Source organism: Terrapene carolina, unplaced genomic scaffold (genome assembly GCF_002925995.2).
Source record: "Terrapene carolina triunguis isolate 2854851 unplaced genomic scaffold, T_m_triunguis-2.0 Scaffold147, whole genome shotgun sequence".
In the NCBI taxonomy this organism is placed as follows: domain Eukaryota; kingdom Metazoa; phylum Chordata; order Testudines; family Emydidae; genus Terrapene; species Terrapene triunguis.
In genome coordinates, this window is record NW_020664498.1 from 6,064,115 (window position 1) to 6,091,451 (window position 27,337).

General features: G+C 41.8%; 1 protein-coding gene across 2 annotated transcripts in view; it reads right to left on the reverse strand.

Moving 5' to 3' along the window:
• Positions 1 to 238: 238 nt before the first annotated feature.
• The window catches only part of LOC113406877 (adenosine kinase), a 579,784-nt gene continuing 552,685 nt past the window's right edge, over positions 239 to 27,337 (reverse strand). The window contains exon 11 of one of the 2 annotated variants that reach the window (XM_026653709.1): positions 239 to 1,416. In XM_026653709.1, coding sequence (XP_026509494.1) covers positions 1,292 to 1,416 — 125 coding nt within the window. In that variant the 3' untranslated portion in view covers positions 239 to 1,291. The remainder of the gene's footprint in view (positions 1,417 to 27,337) is intronic. The other variant, XM_026653710.1, reaches the window with a different exon arrangement.

A 27,337-nucleotide genomic window follows, 5' to 3' on the forward strand; every position in this document is an offset into this window, starting at 1 on the left:
AACACTACACAGATGAGAAAATGCACAACCACTTCCTTCCTTAATGCTGAGCACATTCCTGAGACTGAACCCAGTGTCAGACTGGACACTTAAAGTTGCAAATAAAATCTCAAGCTCCATCATATAATGTGGGTTGAGCACCTGCTTCCTGGCCCCTGGTTTAATAAGGCCTGTGCAGGAAGGTTGGACGCACACTGCATTACTCTCACTGTGCTCTTGGCAACAAAAGGCCAGGGAATTACTATATGACAATTTTTTATTCATCAGTATCAAATTACATAGCAAAGTAATGAAGGCAAGTGTCAGACAGTCTCTTTTGAATACTGTAATACAAATAAAATCCGGCATATTGTTTAATTATCCAAAGTAAATTACAAGTTTAAAAGTGTGCGTTTAAGAGATTCCATTTGGCATATCCTGACAAGACAGCCTGCATAAATATTTCTGTACCTCATTTTCACGATGTGTTTGTATATTAATTTAAAACAGCCTTTAAAAAGCTTACACTGAGGAGACAGATATAAAATGTACAGCTAGATCCTATCATGAGATCATGTCTCTGCCTCGAAAGCACGGAGAGTGGCCAGTCTGATAGATGCACAGGAATTTACAAATTAAGGGTCAGATCCTGCTCGAAAATACTGCCTGATCCAAACCCACAGACATCAATGGAAAGACTCTTAATAATGGACTTAAAAATGGTCTTTGGATGAGGCCTTTGAATTCCTGGAAAAACATCTATTAACTTAAGTGGGAGCAGGACTGAGCCCTCCGGGCCAGATCTTGCATGTTGGGCCTGATTCTCTTCAAACTTACACTACTTTTAACACTAGACAATCACAATTGATTTAGGAAGAGTTATTATTGATTTACACCATTGTGAGATGAATGTCAGGCCTGCTGATTTTACACATGAATAAGATGAGCAGGATTTGGCCATGGTGAAACACAATCTAGAGGTTTCTGTAGAAGTGTTTTAACAGAGTTAATCAGCTGTGGCATCTACATGAGACTTCTCTTATAACCTGTGTAAATAATACAACTTTTCCACATTGATGAGAGAATAAGCTTCACATAGCACTGTAATCCCTAAATTAAGACTACTGAAACATTATGGTGGTATGAATAGGAAAATACCATAGCAATATATGTTTTGTATAGCGTAAAGTGAACAGAAGTACAGAAGCCTTGATGCAGGTAATTGGGAGGGTGAGGAAGGGGAAGTAGGAAATATTTAGGCAGCAATCCCATAAACATAAGAGTTTCTCTTGATCCCTCCGATTCATTGGTATCAGTGGAAGTCAGGCTTTTCTGGGAAAGTACAACCAGAACGCTTTATGATCACGTTGGCTGCATAATGTCCAGCTCGGATGCACTCTGTCAGCGGTCGGTCATAGACGAGCTGAGAGAGAAAGCCTACAGAACAAAAGAATGGAGAGAGAGTGAAGAAGAGAGTTAGATTTTGAGTATATCATATCGTCCCTAATTTGATAAAGCACTTAACATATGCCTAATTCTAAGCATATTAGTAATCCCACTGAAGTTAAATTTAAACTCAGGCCCATGCTTAAGTAACTTGCTGAACTGGGGCCTTACTTATTTTATTTAAAGCTTCCACCTGGTGGCTTCAAGCAAATGGTATAACTATCAAGGTTGTTTTTTTTATTAGTGACTTCAAACAAAAAGGATCACACTCACAACACTCTTTCAGAGGGAGCTGCTGGTACCTCTAATCCCGTTTCAAAAAGTAGAAGCAACTCTACATGTTGGAGAGAGTTTCTGCTTTCATATCGGCTACATTTACAGGCCCATCAACTTACCTCTGGACAATGTGTTCCTTTTAAGAAAGCAAACTGCTTAAGAACATAAATGTTAACTTGATTCATAGATGTAACTGTCCAAAGCAAAATCAAATGAGAAATTTTAAATTGATTAGAAAATTCAGATGGCAACTGTTGTTCCCTACTCATTAGGGAAAGACGAATCAAGATTTTAAAAACTGGGTGCCTTAAATTGAACTCTGAAGTCTGAACTTAGGCATCTAAATAAGTGGCCCCATTTTCCAGAATGTTGACCAGTCAGCACTTTTGAAAAATCAGGACACTTATCTAGCTACCAATGGCTACCAACTACCATAACCACTGCCTACAAAACCTGAAAGCAATAGGAGTTCAGCACTTTTGAAAATCAGGTCCACCTGTTTAACTGCCTCTATGTGGACTGAAAAGCCTAATTTTAATCTCCTTGGCTGGGGTTTTTCAAAGGAGCCTAAAAGAGCGAGGCGCCAGTGGGAGTTAGGTGAATAACTCCCTTAGGTCCTTTGAAAATCCCAGCTTCATTTTGGAAACTCTTGTCCTTGATCTGCATACATGCATCTGCACAAAGCAACACCACGGTTAACAGGTTGACAATACTTACTGCAGATAGGAAAGAAAATACATTTGAAAACTAGAGTTCAACAGGGCTTGAAATGGGAAGAAATAAATTCAATAATTAATCAGAACCAACCCCACAATATTTGGTAAACATTTTCTACTCTTACCAAGTAGTTTAACCTTTTTTTAAACGCATCTCAGACGTCACAGGTTGGGTTCTCCCTTTCCCATCCAACCACAGGAGCAAAACCACTCTCAGCCAGTCAAGTCTAGAATTAAGGAAAGCCCAAACAGATTCTGTAAGGCTTTCTCCCATCCTTTTATTCTTGACCTCCATTTTCACCCTTTAAAGTCCCCATGTCACATTCATAGATTCATAGATTCATAGATTCTAGGACTGGAAGGGACCTCGAGAGGTCATCGAGTCCAGTCCCCTGCCCGCATGGCAGGACCAAATACTGTCTAGACCATCCCTGATAGACATTTATCTAACCTACTCTTAAATAGCTCCAGAGATGGAGATTCCACAACCTCCCTAGGCAATTTATTCCAGTGTTTAACCACCCTGACAGTTAGGAACTTTTTCCTAATGTTCAACCTAGACCTCCCTTGCTGCAGTTTAAGCCCATTGCTTCTTGTTCTATCCTCAGAGGCTAAGGTGAACAAGTTTTCTCCCTCCTCCTTATGACACCCTTTTAGGCCTGGTCTACACTAGGCTTTTATGTCGACTTTAGCGCCGTTATATCGAATTAACCCTGCACCCGTCCACACCAGGAAGCCATTTAGTTCGACATAAAGCTCTCTTTAAATCGATTTCTGTAATCCTCCCCAACGAGAGGATTAGCGCTAAATTCGACATGGCCATATCGAATTAGGCTAGGTGTGGATGGAAATCGACGGTAATAGCTCCGGGAGCTATCCCACAGTGCACCACTCTGTTGACGCTCTGGACAGCAGTCCGAGCTCGGATGCTCTGACCAGCCACACCCCCGGGAAAATTTGAATTCATTTTCATTTTCCTGTCTGGGCAGTTTGAATCTCAGTTCCTCTTTGGACATCGAGGGGAGCTCAGCAGCAGTGGCAACTATGCAGAGCTCTCCAGCAGAGATGGCCGTGCAATGTAATAGAAAGAGGGCCCCAGCATGGACTGATCGGGAAGTCTTGGATCTCATCGCAGTGTGGGGCGATGAGTCCGTGCTTTCAGAGCTGCGCTCCAAAAGAAGGAATGCTAAGATCTACGAGAAGATCTCCAAAGCCATGGCAGAGAGAGGCTACAGCCGGGATGCAACGCAGTGCCGCGTGAAAATCAAGGAGCTGAGACAAGGCTACCAAAAAACCAAAGAGGCTAACGGACGCTCCGGATCCCAGCCCCACACATCCCGTTTCTACGAGGCACTGCATTCCATCCTGGGAGCGGCCGCCACCACTACCCCACCCCTGACCGTGGACTCCGAGGATGGGATCATGTCCGCGGCCGGTTCCTCGTCGGACATGACAGCGGACGGGGAAGATGAAGAAGGAGATGAGGAGGACGAGGCAGTCGACAGCGCTGGCACCGCTGATTTCCCCGACAGCCAGGAGCTCTTCATCACCCTTACCGAGATCCCGTACCAACCGTCCCCATCCCTTACCCCGGACACAGAATCAGGGGAAGGATCAAGCAGTAAGTGCTGTAAACATGTAAACATTTATTTAAAACAGAACGGTAATATTTATACTATTAACAATGTACATTTATAAAAGTTCTGTAAACTAGTAAAAAAATAATCAGGTACAAAACAGGAATATTTACAAAGGTAACAAATGGGTTTTCATGATTTCTCTGTCTTGGGCTCTTCTCAATTTAGTCCCAAGTGTTTTAAAAAATTTTCACAATGTCCGTTACTACATGATTCCCAGGCCCAAGACGCTCCACTCCAAAGTCCCAGTGCACCTACGCGAAAATCCGGTCAATGTGGCCGGGGATCGACGAGAAATCCTCGTAGGAGAACTCCTCGTAGGTCTCGTGGAGGTAGAGCTCAAGCCTGTTGATCAGGTTCCGGGGTAGGGCGATCTTAGTGGGCCCTCCGTGGTAGCAGACATGCCCCCTCCACGCCACAATCAAGTACTCCGGGATCATGGCCCGACATAGCATGGCGGCATACGGCCCCGGTTTCTGCATGCTTTCCCGCAGCATGCGTTCTCTCTGGGTGTCCGGGATCCTCAGGAGGGTGATGTCGCTCATGACGCCCTGCTTTGAATTAGGGAGGGGAATGTTAGTATTGGGACTGCTTTACAGCCACGCGGTGGAGGGAGAGGGGCAGCATACAGGGATCTTTCCCTGGGACAGCCGCGAGGGGGTGGGACAGGGGCAGAGTTGATGCTGTCCTGATTGCTGGCAGCAGAGACTGGCATTGCTTTCAATGTGAAAGGAGGCCAGTGCTACTGCTGGAGTTTTAAGCAGCCACAAGTCTGCGGCTTACCATTATTGCCCGCTCCAGAAGTTCAGGTCTCCAGCCACAGTTCTCTGAACAGTCCAAGACCTCCGCAAGTCCACAGGCACTGAAGGCGACGGCCGAAAATTCGACCTTGTCCTGAGTGCGCATGTGAGAGGTGCAGTGCATGGTCTTGTTCACAGAGAAAGACTAGGTTCTTTGTATACAATTTCATTTATCTGTCTCAGGAATTCACTCCCTTTTCACAATTCACACAGACACATCTGCGACTGTCTCCCAACCCAGCCTCTCAGCACACTCCCAGAGGCTAGCGCAGATTAGGCGGAGGAAGAAGAAGACGCGTGAAGACATGTTCTCAGAACTAATGGACTGCTCCCGAGCCCAGGCAGCCCAGCAGACACAGTGGAGGGAGAACTTGTCACAAATGCACCGAGCAGTCATGGAACGGGAGGAGAGGTGGCGTCAGGAGGACCAACAGGCTACTGAAAAGCTGCTTGGACTAATGAGGGAGCAAACGGACACGCTCCGGCGCCTTGTGGATGTTCTGCAAGACCGGAGGCAGGAGGACAGAGCCCCGCTGCAGTCTATCTGTAACCGCCCTCACCCGCCACCAAGTCCCACACCACCCTCACCCAAACTCCAAAGAAGGAGGGGCGGCAAGGGCCGTTAAAACTTTCAGTCAACCCCTGCAGACTGCTCTAGCACTAGAAGGCTGACATTCCCCAAAATTTCATAAGTCCTTTCCCACCCACCTCACAGAAGCCCCCGTCCAAGTTTCACACCCCACGTTTCATGTCTGGTTCGCAATAAAATGTTTGTTTCTCTCCATTACTGTTTCAGTCAGGTTCTTTTGAGGGAGAGTCTGTCTGGAGGGGGGGAAGGGGCTTGGTAATTGGGCAGGACAGTGACCTTTAGCAGGGTACAGAGGCGGTGTCAGGTCCAGCATCAGGACACATACACAGTGCAGTCACTGGTTACCCTGGTCAGTCTGGGAGGTGTTTTTCATGTTCTCCATTGAAATAACCAGTCCACCAGTGCGGAGCCTGTCATTCCGGGAGTTTAGAAGCATCATTTGCATCAGAACACTGAACCCGCCCCCCGCCACAGTCTGCGTCCCCGGTTTAAAATATTCCCGCGAAAACAGCAATACAGACAACGCTGTTCATTAACAAAATCGAAATGATTTTATTTTTTGGGAAGGGGAAGGGGGTGAAGGGGGTATGTAACTGGAGAGGATAGTCAAAATGAACTGGGCAAAGAAACGGGGGCAGGTTCAGCTTCTCTGTCCACAAACTGAAAAGTCACTGGTTGCCCTGCTCACTCAGGAACCTAGCTTTCAAAGCCTCCCGGATGCACAGGGCGTCCCGCTGGGATCTTCTAATGGCCCGGCTGTCTGGCTGGACGTAATCAGCAGCCAGGCTATTTGCCTCTAGCTCCCACCCCGCCATAAAGGTCTCCCCCTTGCTCTCACATAGATTGTGGAGCACACAGCAAGCTGCAATAACGATGGGGATATTGGTTTCACTGAGATCACAGCGAGTGAGTAAGCTTCTCCATCTCCCTTTGAGACGGCCAAAAGCACACTCCACCACCATTCTGCACTTGCTGAGACGGTAGTTGAACAGTTCTTTTTCTGTGTCCAGGGCGCCAGTATAGGGCTTCATGAGCCAGGGCATTAGCGGGTAGGCTGGGTCCCCGAGGATGACTGTAGGCATCTCCACATCCCCAAGAGTTATTTTGTGGTCTGGGAAGTAAATACCTTCCTGCAGCCGTCTAAACAGACCAGAGTTCCTGAACACACGAGCGTCATGAACCTTGCCCGGCCATCCGACGTAGATGTTTGTAAACCGTCCCCGATGGTCCACCAGTGCTTGCAGCACCATTGAAAAGTAGCCCTTTCTATTGATGTACTGGCTGGCCTGGTGGTCCGGTCCCAGGATAGGGATGTGAGTCCCATCGATAGCCCCTCCGCAGTTTGGAAATCCCATCGCGGCAAAGCCATCTATGATGACCTGCGCGTTTCCCAGGGTCACTACCTTTGGGAGCAGTACCTTCACGATTGCCTTGGCTACTTGCATGACAACAACCCCCACGGTAGATTTGCCCACACCAAAGTGGTTCGCGACTGACCGGTAGCTGTCCGGCGTTGCAAGCTTCCAGAGGGCTATGGCCACTCGCTTCTGGACAGTGAGGGCTGCTCGCATGCGGGTGTCCTTGCGCTTCAGGGCAGGGGACAGCAACTCACAAAGTTCGAGGAAAGTCCCCTTCCGCATGCGAAAGTTTCGCAGCCACTGGGATTCATCCCAGACCTGAAGCACTATACGGTCCCACCAGTCCGTGCTTGTTTCCCGGGCCCAGAATCGCCGTTCAACAAAATCCACATGCCCCATTGCCACCGTGATGTCCTGGGCGCTGGGGCTCGTGGTTTCTGACAGCTCTGTGCCACTCTCCGACTTCAGGCTCTCACGGCGGTGCCGTAGCCTCCTCGCCCGATTTCTCTGCATCTGCCTCAGGGAAAGGTGTATGATAAGCTGCGAGGTGTTGAGAACGGCCACAAGTGCAGCGATGGTCGCAGCGTGATCCATGATCGCAGTGCTGTGGCGTCCGCGCTGTCACTGACCAGAAAAGTGCGCGAACTGATTTCCCGCCGGCGCTTTCATGGAGGGAGGGAGGGCGTTAGTGACGGACGGATGACGACAAATTTTTTTTACCCAGAAGGCATTGGCGGCTCGACCCAGAATTCCGATGGGCAGCGGGGACTGCGGGAACTGTGGGATAGCTGCCCACAGTGCACCGCTTCCAATATCGACGCTCGCCCCGTTAGTGTGGACTCACAAAGTCGAATTACTGTCCTTAGTGTGTCCTTAGTGTGGACACACACGTTCGACTTTGCAATATCGATTCCACATATTCGATTTAAGTAAAATCGAATTACCCTCGTAGTGTAGACATACCCTTAGATACCTGAAAACTGCTATCATGTCCCCTCTCAGTCTTCTCTTTTCCAAACTAAACAAACCCAATTCTTTCAGCCTTCCTTCATAGGTCATGTTCTCCAGACCTTTAATCATTCTTGTTGCTCTTCTCTGGACCCTTTCCAATTTCTCCACATCTTTCTTGAAATGCGGTGCCCAGAACTGGACACAATACTCCAGCTGAGGCCTAACCAGAGCAGAGTAGAGCGGAAGAATGACTTCACGTGTCTTGCTTACAACACACCTGTTAATACATCCCAGAATCATGTTTGCTTTTTTTGCAACAGCATCACACTGTTGACTCATATTTAGCTTGTGGTCCACTATAACCCCTAGATCCCTTTCTGCTGTACTCCTTCCTAGACAGTCTCTTCCCATTCTGTATGTGTGAAACTGATTTTTTCTTCCTAAGTGGAGCACTTTGCATTTGTCTTTGTTAAACTTCATCCTGTTTTACTCAGACCATTTCTCCAATTTGTCCAGATCATTTTGAATTATGACCCTGTCCTCCAAAGCAGTTGCAATCCCTCCCAGTTTGGTATCATCCGCAAACTTAATAAGCGTACTTTCTATGCCAATATCTAAGTCGTTAATGAAGATATTGAACAGAGCCGGTCCCAAAACAGACCCCTGCGGAACCCCACTTGTTATGCCTTTCCAGCAGGATTGGGAACCATTAATAACAACTCTCTGAGTACGGTTATCCAGCCAGTTATGCACCCACCTTATAGTAGCCCCATCTAAATTGTATTTGCCTAGTTTGTCAATAAGAATATCGTGCGAGACCGTATCAAATGCCTTACTAAAGTCTAGGTATACCACATCCACAGCTTCTCCCTTATCCACGAGACTCGTTATCCTATCGAAGAAAGCTATCAGATTGGTTTGACATGATTTGTTCTTTACAAATCCATGCTGGCTGTTCCCTATCACCTTACCACCTTCCAAGCGTTTGCAGATGATTTCCTTAATTACTTGCTCCATTATCTTCCCTGGCACAGAAGTTAAACTAACTGGTCTGTAGTTTCCTGGGTTGTTTTTATTTCCCTTTTTATAGATGGGCACTATATTTGTCCTTTTCCAGTCTTCTGGAATCTCTCCCGTCTCCCATGATTTTCCAAAGATAATAGCTAGAGGCTCAGATACCTCCTCTATTAGCTCCTTGAGTATTCTAGGATGCATTTCATCAGGCCCTGGTGACTTGCAGGCATCTAACTTTTCTAAGTGATTTTTAACTTGTTCTTTTTTTATTTTATCTGCTAAACCTACCCCCTTCCCATTAGCATTCACTATGTTAGGCATTCCTTCAGACTTCTCGGTGAAGACCGAAACAAAGAAGTCATTAAGCATCTCTGCCATTTCCAAGTTTCCTGTTACTGTTTCTCCCTCTTCACTAAGCAGTGGGCCTACCCTGTCTTTGGTCTTCCTCTTCCTTCTAATGTATTGATAAAAAGTCTTCTTGTTCCCCTTTATTCCTGTAGCTAGTTTGAGCTCATTTTGTGCCTTTGCCTTTCTAATCTTGCCCCTGCATTCCTGTGTTGTTTGCCTATATTCATCCTTTGTAATCTGTCCTAGTTTCCATTTTTTATATGACTCCTTTTTATTTTTTAGATCATGCGAGATCTCGTGGTTAAGCCAAGGTGGTCTTTTGCCACATTTTCTATCTTTCCTAACCAGAGGAATAGCTTGTTTTTGGGCCCTTAATAGTGTCCCTTTGAAAAACTGCCAACTCTCCTCAGTTGTTTTTCCCCTCAGTCTTGATTCCCATGGGACCTTACCTATCAGCTCTCTGAGCTTACCAAAATCCACCTTCCTGAAATCCATTATCTCTATTTTGCTGTTCTCCCTTCTACCCTTCCTTAGAATTGCAAACTCTATGATTTCATGATCACTTTCACCCAAGCTGCCTTCTACTTTCAAATTCTCAACGAGTTCCTCTCTATTTGTTAAAATCAAGTCTAGAACAGCTTCCCCCCTAGTAGCTTTTTCAACCTTCTGAAATAAAAAGTTGTCTGCAATGCAGTCCAAGAATTTGTTGGATAGTGTGTGCCCCGCTGTGTTATTTTCCCAACATATATCCGGATAGTTGAAGTCCCCCATCACTACCAAATCTTGGGCTTTGGATGATTTTGTTAGTTGTTTAAAAAAAGCCTCATCCACCTCTTCCACCTGGTTAGGTGGCTTGTAGTAGACTCCTAGCATGACATCACCCTTGTTTTTTACCCCTTTTAGCCTAACCCAGAGACTCTCAACACTTCCATCTCCTATGTCCATCTCTACCTCAGTCCAAGTGTGTACATTTTTAATATATAAGGCAACACCTCCTCCCTTTCTCCCCTGTCTATCCTTCCTGAGCAAGCTGTATCCATCCACACCAACATTCCAATCATGTGTATTATCCCACCAAGTTTCAGTGATGCCAACAATGTCATAGTTGTATTTATTTATTAGCACTTCCAGTTCTTCCTGCTTATTATTCAGGCTGCCTCTGTGTTTTGACAGTGCAAGATTAGTCTCAAATCACATCTCATAAAAGTAGCTCAAATCTACCATCTACTAACTTATCAGAAATTCTGGTTCAAAGAGAATGACACATTCCACTAGTTCTCTTTTGACAGAACCCTATATGTTTTCTATATTCAGCTTGGTTAATATTAAAATAAACTACCTACATTTTATTGCAATACTCTAAAGCCCTAAAGGAAGATTATTTTCATTTAACCTGTATTCCACCTTTAAATATTTAATCCTCGTGGGATGTTCAACCCTATTTTAGAACACAATAAAAACATTCTATCTTGTGTAATAATGCCTGTTAGTAATTTAGAGATCAATCTATAATACAAAAATCACATAAAACATGAAACACAAAAAATCTCAAGAACCGTGGACAATACCCATGAGCCAAAAAGACCTCTGTCAATGACTAAGTTGGTTCTAACCTCTCCCCGTCATAACCAACAGTGAAAAAAGGCTTAACTGATCCTCAACGTCATCTCTAAATTCCACTGACATGGAAAAAAGCAGGTATTTTTATATAAAAGCCACAGGTTCAATTAGTCAAATACCACAGATTTTCCAATGGAATGCGTGAGATGCCGGAAAGTAGGTGTTTTGGTTGACAGCTTGACAACCACAAAAGATTCTGGGTGTGTTTTAAAATCAGTATTTTTCCAGGGAAACCTGAGCCGTAAGTTAGCTACTGTTTCACAGATATGACTTCACTGACAAACTCTGAGGCCATAAACATAAGTGAGAGTCAGAAGTCTTCAATACATAAGGACGAGAGCCTTAACAAGTGAAGAGGAATTGTGCCATGAGCACCGTCAGCCATGGCAGTCTGAGGCTGACATACCCCCTGACTGGTGGCAGGAGGGTCCGTCCAGCAACCAGGTTTGGATAATAGTTCTGAAATTGAAAAAACATGTCTGGTAGAAATCAGATGGTTTCTGAATAACGCGATGAAAATAGTCTGCTTTCTTGTATTCTTAGTGGAACCCTTCCTGGATACACAGAGAATGTCAGTCACTACATCTGAACTGCCTGGAAGACATGAGCTTGCCAGTGAGTTTCTGGGTGGTTAAAACTTGAGTGCAAGTATGTCCATATGTAAAATTAGGCAATTAAGAATGTCCATTTCTAAATCAGTAAGTCTAAGAGATGTATTGTGCAGGCTTCCAAAAACACAGACAACTCTCAGCTTTGTAAAGAGCATGAGTCCAGAAAGGGCTTTATATAAAGAAGAAAATCATGCTCTTGGTTGCTGGTCAATACTCTGAATATTTATGAAAATAAGGAAATCAAGGTATGTGAAGGATCTTAAGAAATGAAATATCATTTAATATGAACTACCTTTAGGTCCTGACTGCCTTTCAGCTTACCACAGTTTTAGACCAGTCTATTTCCACTGACTTCAATGGAGCTACTCCTGATTCACATTGAAGTAAGTGAGAGCAGACTCAAGGTCCTAGTTCAGCTGCTACTTGTGTAACATGTAGAATCTGCTGTGGAAAGTTTGCCCCAGATTAATATCTAATCTTGAAAGTTTCTTTTAAAAATTATTTATTTTTTACAGGATTTACAAAGGAGATTGTAGCAGCATCAGAAGTAATATCGCATCAAGTAATAATGCAAACAGATAAATCACAAGCATATAAGTATAGCACATACTAAACATAGGCAGTTAGCAAAGTAGACCCTAGGGAAACACCAGAAAGCACTCTTGGTTTAGTAGAAAAACAAAGACAGTCAGGCAGACTGCTTTAGCTGCAGAGAGGCCTTTTAAGTATACTCAATAAAAGGCAATCAAATTCAAATATAATTCTGGGCTTGGGTTCTCCAGTGTGAATCGTTCTGTACTGCAAATACTGTGGGACCTATCCAGTGCTTCAGAAAAGGAAGTGCAAGAACGCACTTCCAGTATGTGATAGTACTGGAACGCCATTAGTTCCCCCCAAAAGTGCCAGCATGGGGGGCATTCCAGCATGACTCCAGCTTTGGCCCGTATCCTCAGCCTCACTCCATCCCCTATGTATTGACTATGTGTCACTTGCTCTTAGTCCCACATGGGCATAATGGGCATGGTTATCCTTCTGTGATGCTGGGTCATGGGACTGGCCTCTAAGGCGCTAGCAGCTATTGTAACTTATGCTGGGGCAGAGCCGGTTTCTTGGCTGCCCTCACGATCAGTGCAGTGCAAAGGTGGCACAACTCCTTAATCAAGAGAAGCTCAGCTAGACCTGAGAATCTGGCCTTGTATATTCTATCAAATCAGCCTTAGGGAATATAATGCAGCTTTGTCTAAATATTGTTTAGACTTATTTTGCAGATGATAGGTGCAGGAAGTAGGGACGCGGAGCGTGCTGCAGCACCCCCAGGTTTTAGGGAGGGCCACTGGTCCCACGCCCAGGGCTCCACTCCCCGGCTCGGGTCCCGGGGGCTGGCCCTGCTCCCCAGCTGCTTGCTCTGTGCCCGGGGCCCTGCTCCTGGCCCTCCGCCCAGGACTCCACTTCCTGGCTACCGGCCCCGGCCGCTGGCCCAGTGCTTGGGGCCCCACGCCCAGCCCCACCTCCTGCTCACATGCCTCCACTCCCAGGGCCCCCCATGTGGGGTCCCGGCTGCTGACCCCTGCACGGGGCTCTGCTTCTGGCCCCACACCCGCCCCCAGCTGTTGCCACAGCCCCGGCCCCCCTTACCTCTGTCCGGGTCCCTCCCCCCGCCCCCGAGACACAGCCCTGCTCTCAGCCTCAGCTTTGGGCAGGGGGGGGGCACGAACAGGAGTAAGGGGGCTGGCTTTCAGCACTCCCACTATTAAAAATGTTGCAGCGCCACTGTGCAGATGATGTTGCCAGTAGTATTTTTCCAGAGTCCAAACACATGGATACATAGCACGCTTTAATACAAACCTCTGGTGAACAGTGTTGGGGGAAGAACCAGAGTCAAGGCCCCACTCATTGCCTGCCCCTGCTCTATCACCTCTGGTTGTGTGTGTGGAGGAGGTGGGAATAGCAGATCCATGGTGATTGCTCTGCCTCCCATAATATAACCAATGATCTGGGTAGCTCGTGCAGGGAAGTAAGAGGTGCCTTTTCCCCTGCGCCCCTCCTTCCCCCCACCACACCCACACAGACATGTTGAACAAGTAACAATCTTGCCCTTATTCATTACAACAACTCAGTTGGAATTGTGTCCAATAAAATGGTGTTTGAAAAACCAAATTTTGTACCTTATAAGGTATAAAACAAACCAAAGACGTGTACAAATTCTCAGCCAATGGAAACGGTTATGGGAAAACATCAACAACTATTATCGGCCCAATTTTATTTCCTAAAGAGAATTGCAGGGCTTCTATCTACCCTGGAACTAAAATGCAGTTTGGCTCTGAAAAGTGTCTCTGGTATCACTGAGTACTATCTTTATTGTCTCTCAATGATTTCCATGCTGTCTGTACTCAGTTTTACAAGTATTAAGACAGTTTTTCTAACTGCCAGCCCTGCAGACTCAACATGGGATACGAAAGTCAAGTTGGTTTCTTTCCTCCTGGCACATCGTCATCAAACAAAGCTTCTGCAGGCCAAATTAGGCCCTCAATGGAACCAGCATAATATTATTGTCTACCATTTATGCCCTCAGTGACACCTGTGACTTCATACTGCCAACTGACATCAAATGGTTTTGCATGGGTGTAACTGACTGGAACCTAGAAAGCCATACTCTTGATGATCACAAGCAGGACTAAAATCCAGTCCACTCCCTCACAGCTTTATTAATACAACTCTGAAAAGAATCAGGGAGTAGGAGCAGTTTTTACTTAGTTACTTTTGAGAGCAGAACTGAACTTCAGCATCATTAAAGGAAAACTGCATTAATTTTACTGTGGTCAGCTATACGGAAGTTCCAGACCCACAGTGTCAGGAGCAATTGTCACTATAATCAATGTATTTTAAAAAGGTTTTGTTCCAAAATTACCATTGACATCTCTGACTAAGGGTCTAGTGCTAGTGCAATGACATCAGCAATAGCGGAGATTTTAAAAGTTTTGCTCTGCTTTAGTAATGGTTTAACAACACTTAAAACCTGCTTATATTGAAAGCCAAATGTTTCATTTCAAATTGTAAACTTGACTATTAATTTTAATGACTGTTCATTACTAAAGTTGGCTGGAAACTGGCTTAAAGTCTCCGACGGGAGCTCCTGGGCTGCCATTCTTATAAGAATACTTTTTTTTTTTTTTTTAAAGATGGGTTCCCCCACCAGTATGTCACATTTATTCCTCCTTGCACCGTGCAAACTTTAATAAAATGCCCAAAGCAAAATGAATTTTTTCCTTTAAATAAAAAAAGGTAGACAGAAAAAGCAGTTATCAAATGTGTCAACTGGAAGACTAACAAACCCTAAGCCAGAGCAACATGATCCTTAAAAAAAAAGTCTGCATCCTGATCCTCCCAGACATTTCTCCACCTCCAAATCAATCTAAAATACAAATCTATTCTTATATGATTTCACTAGCCATTCAGGCCAGTAATGGCAAAAACAATTAGGGAGGATGTAGTTTTAAGGAAGTAGTACTCTAGCATCAAACCATTTACAATCTTTTAGCTAATACCACTGCGTTTTTCTGTAAGTCTTTTAGTGCTCCTGGCGTGGGATAATGTTATGGTAACACAAATCTGGTCAATTGTGATCAGGTGGTTAGCAAAGCTGGTGCCAAGAAATCAGCCAGCCAACCTAGATTCTGAAAAAGACATTGACATCAGATGTTTCTGCAACATAGTCGCTGAACAACTGTACTTAGACATGCTGTGGTTCTCCTCCTTTTTTATTTCTGTGGCAGATGGTGGATATTACAGCCAAGAATTGGGGTAAGCCAGAAGCCTTGCCCATCTATCAAACTGATGGTCGGCTATTCTAAATAGAAACATTTTTGATTAAAGGTATCATCTATGGGTTAAAGTATAGGTTTAAAGTTAACTTTTAAGCCTAAAAGTAAGATGTAGGTATAAGGCAGTAATACAAGAAGCCTACAGGCACAAACCTGTAAGATACTAGCTTAAGCATTTAGTAGAAGGAAATTAGGCCTATAAACCTTAGCATAAGTAAATTGACCAACAGTGATCCTAAGTCATAAGATATAATTTTGCAATAAACAGTTCTAACTAGAAGTCTGTATCAAATGCTGACAAGTAATTGCAAAAAGTCAGTTGATACCAGTTTGGGTATTTTAGGATAGGAAAATTAGAAAATGCTTAACTGCAGGATTGCTATAATAACCAATGGATGTATACGTTTAAGGTAATTAATATACTAACGTATAGAATAAGGATACCCCAATAATATGACGGGGAGGAAGTTAGTTACAGGCAAAAGAGCTCAAATGCTCGCATGAATATTCATTGCAGCCATCAGATACTGCAATAGGGCTAACCATGGCTTAGACCAGCAAGACCTTGATCACCGGAGTCTTTTGGCATGCCACAAATAGGTTAGGACCTCATGAACCAGGTTAGGACCTCGTGGGCCACCACCTGTCTCCTTGCCCTAGGTCTCCACAAGAATTGTGAGAGTATGCGTATGACATGATGCTGAATGTAAAATTACTATTGGATTACTGTTACACTTGCGTCTGATGAAGTGGGCATTCACCCACGAAAGCTTATGCTCCAATACTTCTGTTAGTCTTAAAGGTGCCACAGGACTCTCTGTTGCTTTTTACAGATTCAGACTAACACCGCTACCCCTCTGATACTTGTTACATTCTTGTTTGGCTCGGAACTTTTGTGTGTTTTCTAATTGTGTTAATAAAACTATTTCAAATTCAAAAGCTTTTTCCTAAGTGTGTGTGTTGCAATTGCATTGGGGTTTCCAATTTAACCCTAACTCTAATAACTCTGGGTCTAATCTTGGAACTGAAACCTGTCAAACCTCAGAGTGTTAATCTGAGGGAATCAATTGGGAATTCTTAATCAATCAATGCACAATCAATTAGATCAGGCAACACAGGTGGAATTTTAGCAGTGCAGCTTGGCACATTGTTACAATGCGTAAGACAAAACTAGTGCTAGGCTAATTACAAGTGAAAGAAAAAAAGTTACTCATCCCTCTCAACAAAATCATTTGTTTAAAACGTGGATCTAACAAGTGACAACCTTGAATTCTCACTGTAGCTGAAAAGCACCTTAGAAGTGCCTTTCTGATTACACCACTAGAGGAAAGTTTTAATAAAAAACTAATTAAACTACAAAAATCCCAAGTGGTTAACTGATTTTAGGGGCTAAATTTCTAGCAATTCTAATTATCCTCTCGGGGCTTTACTTAGTGTTTCACAACCATGACAGATGACAATGAAGAACTGCAGTTAAATTCATCCACCCTGACACCATGCTAAGCACTAGCTTCTCCCTCTCCAAGTAAAATCAATACCACGTTTGAGTAAACATGTTTACAGCTTTATTAGGATGTCTTGCTTGTTCTGTAACAGCTACTTGAAGCCCTGGTAACAAATCGACTCAACTCAGTTAAACCTAGAGAGCTGGGTAAGAGGCCCATCAATAAGGTTGTTATAAAAATAAACTGCAGGAGATCAGAAAGCTGGAACAAACAGTCTGGTAAATGTCAATATTTTTACTTCCACAGAATGACAAAACCATGAGATCATGAATAAAAGGTTTGGGAAGTCTATTTTCACTGTGTTTATAAAATGTTTCACATGCTCAATGGTGAATACTTTTCACTGACTATATAAAAAACCTTGTTACAAAGCTTCTTATTTTCTAATGACCAGCATGAAAGCTGAAACAAGTATGCACTCAAGAGTAGCAGTGCTGTTATTGCTATCTCCATTCCTCTTGTTTCCTTTATATTTAGTGCACTCAATTTCTTTAAGGATCATCCAGTTGTGTGTGTATTTTCCTCAGCCTGAGTTTATACAATCATTTATAGATGCACACTCACACAAACAATGCAACTTTGCATTGACTAGATGAATGTGGGTAAGCAATGGAGGTGGTTTCACACTGCTGTAACAGTCATTTCCTGCTGAAATGAAGGTGCTGAGTGCAGCTATGCTCTCGAGCAAAAAGAACTAAAACAAACTATAAAAGAATACCTGTGAAACAAGTCTACAAGAGCAAAGGACAGAATAAACCCCACATCATCTCTGTTATCTCAGCAATGAAACAGTTAATGTTTGCAAAATATTTTTTTATTGTTAAGCATGTTTGTACTATTAATACCATCAGTAAGTTTATTGAGCAGTTCACTAATGTTGGTGGCGTGAGGCATAATTGTACTTCTCAGCACCAGCCAGGATGCTTGTGCCCTACAGGGATTTTAGTGTTGCCACATCATCTCCCCCCTTGATGCTTGTGCTGTCGGCCGGCAAGTGTAAACTGCAGCTGGAACTCTACAGGAGCTCTGCTGCTGAAGGTTGTTCAAAGGATGCACATATGGCCTCAGTCAAAGCCCAGTGAAGTCAATGGGAGTCCTTTCATTAACTTCAAGGTGCTTTGCATGAGCCCCTTAATCAGTTCATACCTTGGCTGCCCTGCACATGCCTAGTGATTACCACCCACCTCTGTGATTAGCAATAGCCCCATGTGAAACCCAGGGTAGAGGAGAGGACGCAGCATTTTCCACTGACACAGCCTCCTCTCCTGGTAAAGTTTCCATAATCAGAGGACTCTGCTAGGGTCTATGCTTTTTTATGCCAGTGTAGAGACCCAGTAGTGAATCTGGCCACTTAGGGTATATGTATACTGCGTTTTAAAACCATGGTAGCAAATCTCAGAGCCTCCAACTTCAGACCCGGCCTCACGCTACAGTACTAAACACAGCTGTGTAGATTACAGGTTTGGGCTGGAGCTTGGACTCTGAAACCATCCCCCGGCCTGGGTTTCACAGCCCTACAATTTGCAATGTACAAAAACCAGATGAACCTAAAATCTCCTCTAAGAAATGTGTGATGGAAGGATATTGATAAATCCTAAATGGTGATTGTCCCATCGAACTTTTCTTTCATTTTCTACCTACTGAACTTTGAAGAAGTTCACATTTGGATCTGGCCCTGCTTAACCAGGATAAGGGAAAACAATTTGAGGGAAATGTATTTCACAGTCTCCAGGCTCCCAAAAGGTAATCTGAGCATTGCATCAGTTAAATTAAAACTTGGATACTTTCATCTGAAGTACCTTTTCTGGCTATCTGAAAAAAAAATTATCTCCAAGCCAATATTTCTCTGACTTTTTCTTAGCACACAAGTGAATTTCTGGGAAGTTGGATAAAGTTCTCTTTCACCATTTTTGAGATATCAGAATGAAGACAAGTGGATTTTTAACAGTTCAGAAAATTTTCAGATGCTATTTATCTGCTTCAATAACCCAAATGTGGCACCTAGGTCCAGATACCATGGCAATGGGCATGCTATAAAAATAATGACTAGAAGAGAATTTGGTTCATTTCATGTAAAAAAGATAAAGTTATAAACATTACAAAATAGAAGCAATATGCTACTTTCTGTTCAGTTTTTAAACACTGTTTGGGGGGGGGGGGGGGAAGGAATGATGCTCCTATCATCTGCTTGAGGAAATGAAATGCAAAGAGGTTGCATGAATGTAACATTATGGTTGAGATTTCACATGCACAAAAGCCAGGAAATTCAAAGTTATAGTTCCCACAGCAACCATAAGTCAGCCACACTGCAGTTTGCAAATACATTGCCAGGCATTAAAGCATGCAGAGTGTAACAAAATAAAACCTTTGTGCAAGGGGGATGACTTTTGTGGGCTGAAATTCTCTACCACAGCACTATATTAATAGAGCTTCTATGCAATGAATTCAAAAGGGTCATATTTAATGTCTTTCTTTTTTTAATAACTACTACTATGCTAAATTGACATGGCCAGGAAAAAGCCTCTTGTCAATTACTAAGAAGTGTCAATGACAGTAGTGTTTATTAAGTACAGTAGGAAAGCAAAGTAAGGCAACTTCTCAACTGGACACAGTATTCTTTACTCTTTGTGTCCCTGATCCTGCAAACACTTTTGCATATGCTTAACTCTGCTATTGTGAGTAGCTCTACTGATTTCAATGACACTACCCACAGTAGTAAAACTAAGCATGTGCATACAAATATTTGCAGAATCGGTGCCCATGTGCTTAAATATTGTGTAGTGACATGCACATCTCTGGGGTGAAATCCTAGTTCCAATGAAGCGAATGGGAGTTTTTCTATCAACTTCATTTGTGCCAGGATTTCACCCTAGCTATATTCCCACCCGAGAAGTGGGTGTATTTCAATGCTGGGGGAGGTGATATGCACTATATAAAATTATAGTAGTCAGAATACCTCCTAGATCATCCAGTCAATCCACTTAGTGCTAGGGCAGGATACAGGCCCCATTAGAGGGCCTATCAGATATGAGATAGCTAATATATTTCAAGTATTTTATACTTCAATATGTTTTATATTTTATACTAATATAATATCAGCTTAATCTTATGCATCATCTCTCAGGGGACTAAATCCTGCCATGTCTCCCAGAGGAATCTGCTCGATGATCTAGTTTGACTAGCGCCTGTATTTCTACTCAGAATACATTAAAACAGTGCAAAAATATTACCAATATTCTGAGTGAGAGATAATAACTCATTAAAGTCAATTCTCTAAACTTCCATACAACATTTTCTTCATCATTACATGATTTTCTAATGGATGCCACATTAACATAAAATAAAATGTTACACTGACAGTAGGTGTGACAAAATATTTTTAAACAGTGATGATTTGCTTTCAGACTTTAAGTCACATTGTGTCCCAGAATTAACAGAGCAAAAACTGGAACCTTATAATTTGTTATGAAAATCTACTTCTAATGCAAAATATTTTTAAACATACATAACACATATTCAATTTTTGTTTCCCATCAAGTCTGGCCAGAAAGTCATTAAGAATAATGTCTGTCCTTTAAGGCCCAATTCTGCAAGGTAACGAGCGTTCTACAATGCTGTTGATATCAATGAGAACTGACAATGCTCAGCACCTTGACAGATCAGGCCCTAATTCTGCCAAACCAAGAACTGTGGGGCATTTTATTCCATACACATATCCCTTTTAATGCATTAAAAAATTAAATGTTACTTTCAAAATGAGAGCAGATGAATTAGCATTTAGTTTATCTTGCACTTATTTCTTTACGTTGTTTTCTAAAGCATATGTGTTTTGTGTAATTGGAAATTACAATTTTTAATTTACTGTATTTTAATAAGATGAAATACAGACAAGACAGTAAAACCAAAGAGTTGAATACCTAGATCCCAGTGGAAAGGTGGTAAGTCAGAAAAACAGATAGGATTGTATTGAAATTGCATTTGGAGAATAGTTCATGGCCGTGTACATATGCCAATGAAGTATAACGTATTACTTCCAAATAAAGCTTTCACGATTGCAAACGTCTGATTAGTTTTAATTATAATTAATATTTAGGAATTTGTACAGTCTGAAACAGTGAGGTAAATAGGAAATATTCAGTTTTTTTTTGAGTGACGTGTTTATTTTTATAATTATGATTTTTTAAAAGGTGGTGGCAGTTCAAACAATATGGCAAATTTCTAAATTGTGCCAATTCCAATGTGGAAAGTGCATACTGGTGGCCGACTACAACATTTATCAGAATAATAGTGCACCTCCAGCAGTGACAGAGAAAAATCCACTATGAAGGCATAATCTGACAATATTCTAGTTTATGGAAGGTCAGTTATAGAGACAGAGAGGGCATCTAATAGCCTCGTTTTAGATGTGGCATTTATCTTTGTGAGTTAAGGATGACATCAGAACACATGAGCAGTATAGTAATGAACATGTTGAGAGTTCTGACAAGTCATCCCCTAGGAAGTGAAGACTGATGCCCTATCTACAGCTGAGCTATTATACTGGTGTGTGCTGTTTATACAACAGCAGCGTTAAAGATGTGGAAAATGGGTTGTCAGTCAAAATGCTTATAATATTAAAAGGGTATTTTTATTTCAGCACTTTATACATCATCTACTATGATTTCAACAACAGGATTGCTCAGAGGCAATTAGCTGCCCATGTTGTATAAAGGAAGACAACATGAGCACTGATCTCTGCTAGAACATTTATCTTCACTTGGAAAGAAAGACAGAATTACGCACAAGTAGTGTCCCCTCACCTCTTTCCTCACGAAGATACATTTTATAATAGAAATAAGCCATTGCATGTTACATATCAATATATATTTAATTGCTATCACAACAATCATACTGCCAGCTGGCAAATTAAGTTGTATCTTAGGGCTATGGTATCATCAGAGGGTTGTATTTCATGGTTGTGACATTATATCCATGAAATGTGTCTTTTTAAAACGTGATTGAAAAAACGGTGACCACTTTCCATGGTATTTTAACCAATTAAAATAGCTATACACCGATGAACTAAATGCCACTGTATAGTGATTAAGTAGTCTCTGATGTCACAGTTTTGCCACTCAACAATGAATTGTTCCTAGTTTCTGAAACTTTGATTTCAAACATCTAAAATTTTTTTTCTTGTATGTCTGTCTACGTTGCTGTGAGGTTCTTACCGAAACAAACACATAAGAAGCAAAAGGATATGTTGTGCTCGCTACACTTTTAGTAAAAACATGTTTTTTGTTTATAACTTTGTAATATCATACAAATATAGTAAGTACATGAACTTTTGAATAAGGCCACAAACTCATTCATCTCAGAGTTTTAATATCACAAACCACTGAAACTACTGTTTGTTGACCATGCCAAAAGAACTTTCTGATGTGTAATCTCACAGCTATTCTGTGTAGCACTCTCTAGTTATATCTACAGTATATATGTATATGCACACACACAAAATGCCATCACTTTAAAAGCAGGGAGGACATGTGGGTCTCTTCAAGATGATGCACATTCATGCACCATGTCGAAATTACTTTGGGAGGAGGGAATTTCCATGGCTTCTTGTGAAAGCTTCACTTTTGGTTCAGTCAGTTTCTAAACCATCCTAAGAGCTCACAGAAAATGGTGGAGGCTGGGATTTTCAAAAGAGCTTAAAGGAGTTAGGTGCCCAACTCCCATTGACTTTCAGTAAGATTTGCACACCCAACTTCCTTAAACTCCTTTGAAAACCCTGCTGCAAGCCAAAACAAAATTTGTCAAGCTTCTTGGATTCTCCGTGCAGGAGGGATTGCCCAGAGCCATGGACAATAAAGGGGAAGGAATGCAGATTGGGATAAGTAAAGAACTCATCAGAGATTTTCTGACTAATTTGAATGAATTCTAAATGATGAATGAATAGCCTGATGCTATTCACCCCAGAGTGCTGAAGGAATTAGTTGAAGAAATCTCAGAGCCACTGGTGATATTTGCAAATTCATAGATGACAGGTGAGGTCCCAGAAGACTGGAGTAGGGCTAATGTAGTGCCCATCTTTAAAAAGGGGGGAAAGGAGGAGTCGGGGAACTGTAGACCAGTCAGCCTGACCTCAATATCTCAGAAGCTACCGAGCAATGTATAAAACATTCCAGTTGCAAATACCTGGAGGATGAAGGGGTGATCACTAGCAGCCGGCATGAATTTGCCAAGAACAAATCATGCCAAACCAGCTTGACTGCCTTCTTTGACAAAGAAACTGGTTTGGTGGATAGGGGGAATGTGGTGGGCATAATATACCTGGACGTTAGCATCGCTTTTGACATAGTCCCGCATGACATTCTCATAAGTAAGCTGGAGAAATGTGGGTTCAGCAGAACTATCATTAAGTAGATACATAATGGGTTAAACAACCACAAAGACTATTAATGGAATGATGTCACATTGGAAGGACGTCTCAAGTGGAATCCCACAAGGATCTGTTCTGGGTCCAGTGTTATTTAACATCTTTATTAATAACCTGGCTGTAGGAATAGAGACCATACTGATCAAATTTGCAGAAGATGCAAAGCTAGGGGTGGGTTGCAAGCACTTTGGAGGATGAAGTTAAAATTCAAAGGGATCTTGATAAATAGGAGAACTGGACTATAGACAATAAAATTCAACAAATACAAATGTAAGGTGCTACACTTAGGGAAGAAAAAACAAATGCACAGATACAGAATGGGGGATAACTTGTTTGGCAGCAGCACTGCTGAGAAGGATCTGGGAGCTGTGTTGGATCACAATCTCAACGTGAGGCAACAATGCAATGTTCTTGAAAAAAAAAAAGCAAATGCAATTTTGGGTTGCATTAACTGAGGCACAGCATGCAAATCACAGGAGGTGATAGTACTGCTCTACTTGGCGCCGGTTAGGTCTCAGCTGGAGTACTGTGTCCAATTTTGGTCACTGCTGTATAGAAACGATGTAGAGAAACTGGACAGGATCCAGAGGCGAGTGACAAAAAAGATCAAAGGGATGGAATCCAAGCCATATGAGCAAAGGCTAAAGGAATTGGGTATATTTAGTTTGGAACAGTGGAGATGAAGGGGAGACATGATAGCAGTCTTCAAATACTTGAAAGATGGAGAAAAAATGTTCTCTTTTGCCACAGAGGGCAGGACAAGAGACAATGGGTTCAAACTACAGCATAGCACATTGAGATTATATTTTAGGAAAAACTTCCCAACTGTAAGAACAGTAGGACAATGGAACAAATTGCCCAGGAAAGTCATAAAATCTCCTTCACCGCAGCTTTTCAAAAGGAGGCTGGATAACCATCTGTCTTGGATGGTTTAGACACAACAAATCCTGCATCTTAGAAGGGGGTTGGACTAGATGACCCTTGTGGTCCCTTCTATGACTCTATGGCAGCAGCTTTAAAAATGTTGGATTTCATTCTGCTTTCACTTACCCCAATGGTGAAACTATTGATTTCAGAGAAGTTATTCCTGATTTACACTGGTTTCGCACAATCAAGCCCTTTGGTTTTATGTTAAACAATTTCTTGGAGCAACATTTATACCATTGAAGTAATGATGTGCTAAAGCCATCCCCTCAAAGGGATTATGGGGTCTGCATAAGCCTGTTTATACATTTCCTTTGTTGTATTTTATATATTTGATATATTTTACATATTCAGAGCAATTTAAAAAAATGTCAATAATGTACAAATTAGTGCTGTTGATTAATCACAGTTAATTCATGGGATTAACTCAAAAAATCGCAGTTAAAAAAATTAATCATGATTAATCACTTTTAATCGCACTGTTAAACAATAGAATACCACTTGAAATTTATTAAATATTTTTGATATTTTTCTACATTTTCATATATATTATATTCTGTGTTATAATTGAAATCAAAGTGTATATTACTTTTATTATAAATATTTGCACAGTAAAAATGATAAGCAAAAGAAACAGTATTTTTCAATTCACCTCATACAAGTACTGTAGTGGAATCTCTGTCATGAAAGTGCAACTTACAAATGTAGATTTTTTGTTGTTACATAAAACTGCGTACAAAAACAAAACAATATAAAACTTCAGAGCCTACAAGTCCACTTGGTTCTACTTCTTGTTTAGCCAATTGCTAAGACAAACAAGTTTGTTTACATTTACAGGAGATAATGCTGCCCACTTCTTATTTACAATGTCACCAGAAAGTGAGAACAGGCATTTGCATGACACTTTTGTATCTGGCATTGCAAGGTATTTACGTTCCAGATATGTTAGACATTCGTACGCCCCTTGATGCTTCGGACACCATTCCAGAGGACATGCTTCCATGCTGAGGACGCTCGTTAAAAAGAAATGCGTTAATTAAATATGTGACTGAACTCCTTGGGGGAGAATTTTATGTCCCCTGCTCTGTTTTACCTGCATTCTGCCATATATTTCATGTTATAGCAGGCTTGGATGATGACCCAGCACATGTTCATTTTAGGAACACTTTCACTGCAGATTTCACAAAACGCAAAGAAGGTACCAATGTAAGATTCCTAAAGATAACTACAGCACTTGACCCAAGGTTTAAGACTCTGAAGTGCCTTCCAAAATTTGAGAGGGATGAAGTGCTTTCAGAAGGCTTAAAAGAGCAACGCTCCGATGTGGAAACTACAGAACCCGAACCACCAAAAAAGAAAATCAACCTTCTGCTGGTGGCATCTGACTCAGATAATGAAAATGAACATATGTCAGTCTGCACTGTTTTGGATTGTTATCAAGCAGAACCCGTCATCAGCATGGATGCATGTCCCCTGGAATGGTGGTTGAAGCAGGAAGGGACATATGAATCTTTAGCGCATCTGGCACATAAATATCTTGTGACGCCGGCTACAACAGTGCCAGGAGAATGCCTGTTCTCACTTTCAAGTAACATTGTAAACAAGAAGCGGGCAGCATTATCTCCTGCAAATGTAAACAAACTTGTTTGTCTGAGTGATTGGCCGAACAAGAAGTAGGACTGAGTGGACTTGTAGGCCTAAAGTTGTACACTGTTTTATTTTTGAATGCAGGTTTTTTTGTACGTAAGTCTACATTTGTAAGTTCGACTTTCATGATCAAGAGATTGCACTACAGTACTTCTAATGAGGTAATTGAAAAATAATATTTCTTTTGTTTTTTTACAGTGCAAATATTTGTAATAAAAATATATATATAAAGTGAGCACTGTACATTTTGTATTCTGTGTTGTAACTTAAATCAATATATTTGAAAATGTAAAAAACATCCAAAAATATTTAAATAAATTGTATGCTATTATTGTTTAAAATAGCGATTAATCACGATTAATTTTTTTAATTGCTTGACAGCCCTAGTACAAATATACAAAATATTACATTGTTCTGAAATCATATCTGGATGTTAACCTACAGAGAATCATTTGCATTAGCCACAAGAAAGAGGCCAATCTTTCCACAGTTGAGGGACACTTGGCAACTTGCCACCAGTTCAAAGGCCAGATGTAATTTGTAAAGGCATTCAGATTAAGGGGGAGGATCACAAACTGGGACCTGCATTCTCCACAGGGCTTACCTCTATATTAAAGATGAGGGCTTTGGCTTTACTTTGGCCCATGTGGTAACAAGAATATAACAAAAGACAGGAAAATATATAGTATCCAATAAATCCTGTGTATCTCAAAATGATAAGCTAAAGCAAGATTCAATGAGGCACACAGAAGATACGTAGGAGGACAGACTATTCCTGTTGTGTCAAGTACTAACTTCGATATGAATTGTGTTCTGATGGCTGATACAGTAGCTGTCACTGAGCAAGACTGATGCTATGTTTCATTAAAAGGGGAGAGATAATTGTTTATTCTGCAAGCATGTACACGGAAGAAGGATTTCTCTTTGTAGTTTTTAAACTATAGGCAACTTCTTCCTGGAATCTGTCTCTATGTTAAAGCTATCAATTGGATTTTGAAAAAGACAACGGGTGCGAGCTTGTGACTACAGCTTTGATACGGACAGAAGTAAAATGCTTTGGCTAGTACTTGGCACCTCACAGTACTTAATGAGGAACTGCTTTTATCTCAAGAATGTTGGCCCTTCCAAGTGGTATAAGGTTTTTTTATCACACGGCTACAACGTTACTGCATATATTCTGTCACTGCTGCATTAAGTTACTTAAAAATGATTTGCAGTTACAGTTCATACTCTAGCACTTTTCATGCAGCATACAATGAAATCACATTAGATTAGCTACAACATTTGTTAGAGAACCTGTAGAACATATTGATTTTGCACCTTTTTCTGTTCATTTGTTATGATTTTTCTTCCCAGTTCCATTTAGTGGACAGACACTAGGGGAGAGATTTTGCAGGGAACAATGACAGTGATCGTCACAAAATATTCTCATTGTTTTAATTTGTTACTGTGGCAATGTCAAAGAGGATTCCAAATGGCAGACAGACCTACTCTGACAAAACAGCAGGACAGCAAAAAGGAGTTTTCTCTTGATCTAGGAAATTAGGAAAGCACATTGAGCTCAAAATGATATAACTGTGCCTATTTCCAATGTGCACTGCCATTACAAGGGCTTTGCAACACATGATTAGGGCTGTTCAAGATGGGACTGGCTAAATAATAAGGAAACCTCTCCAA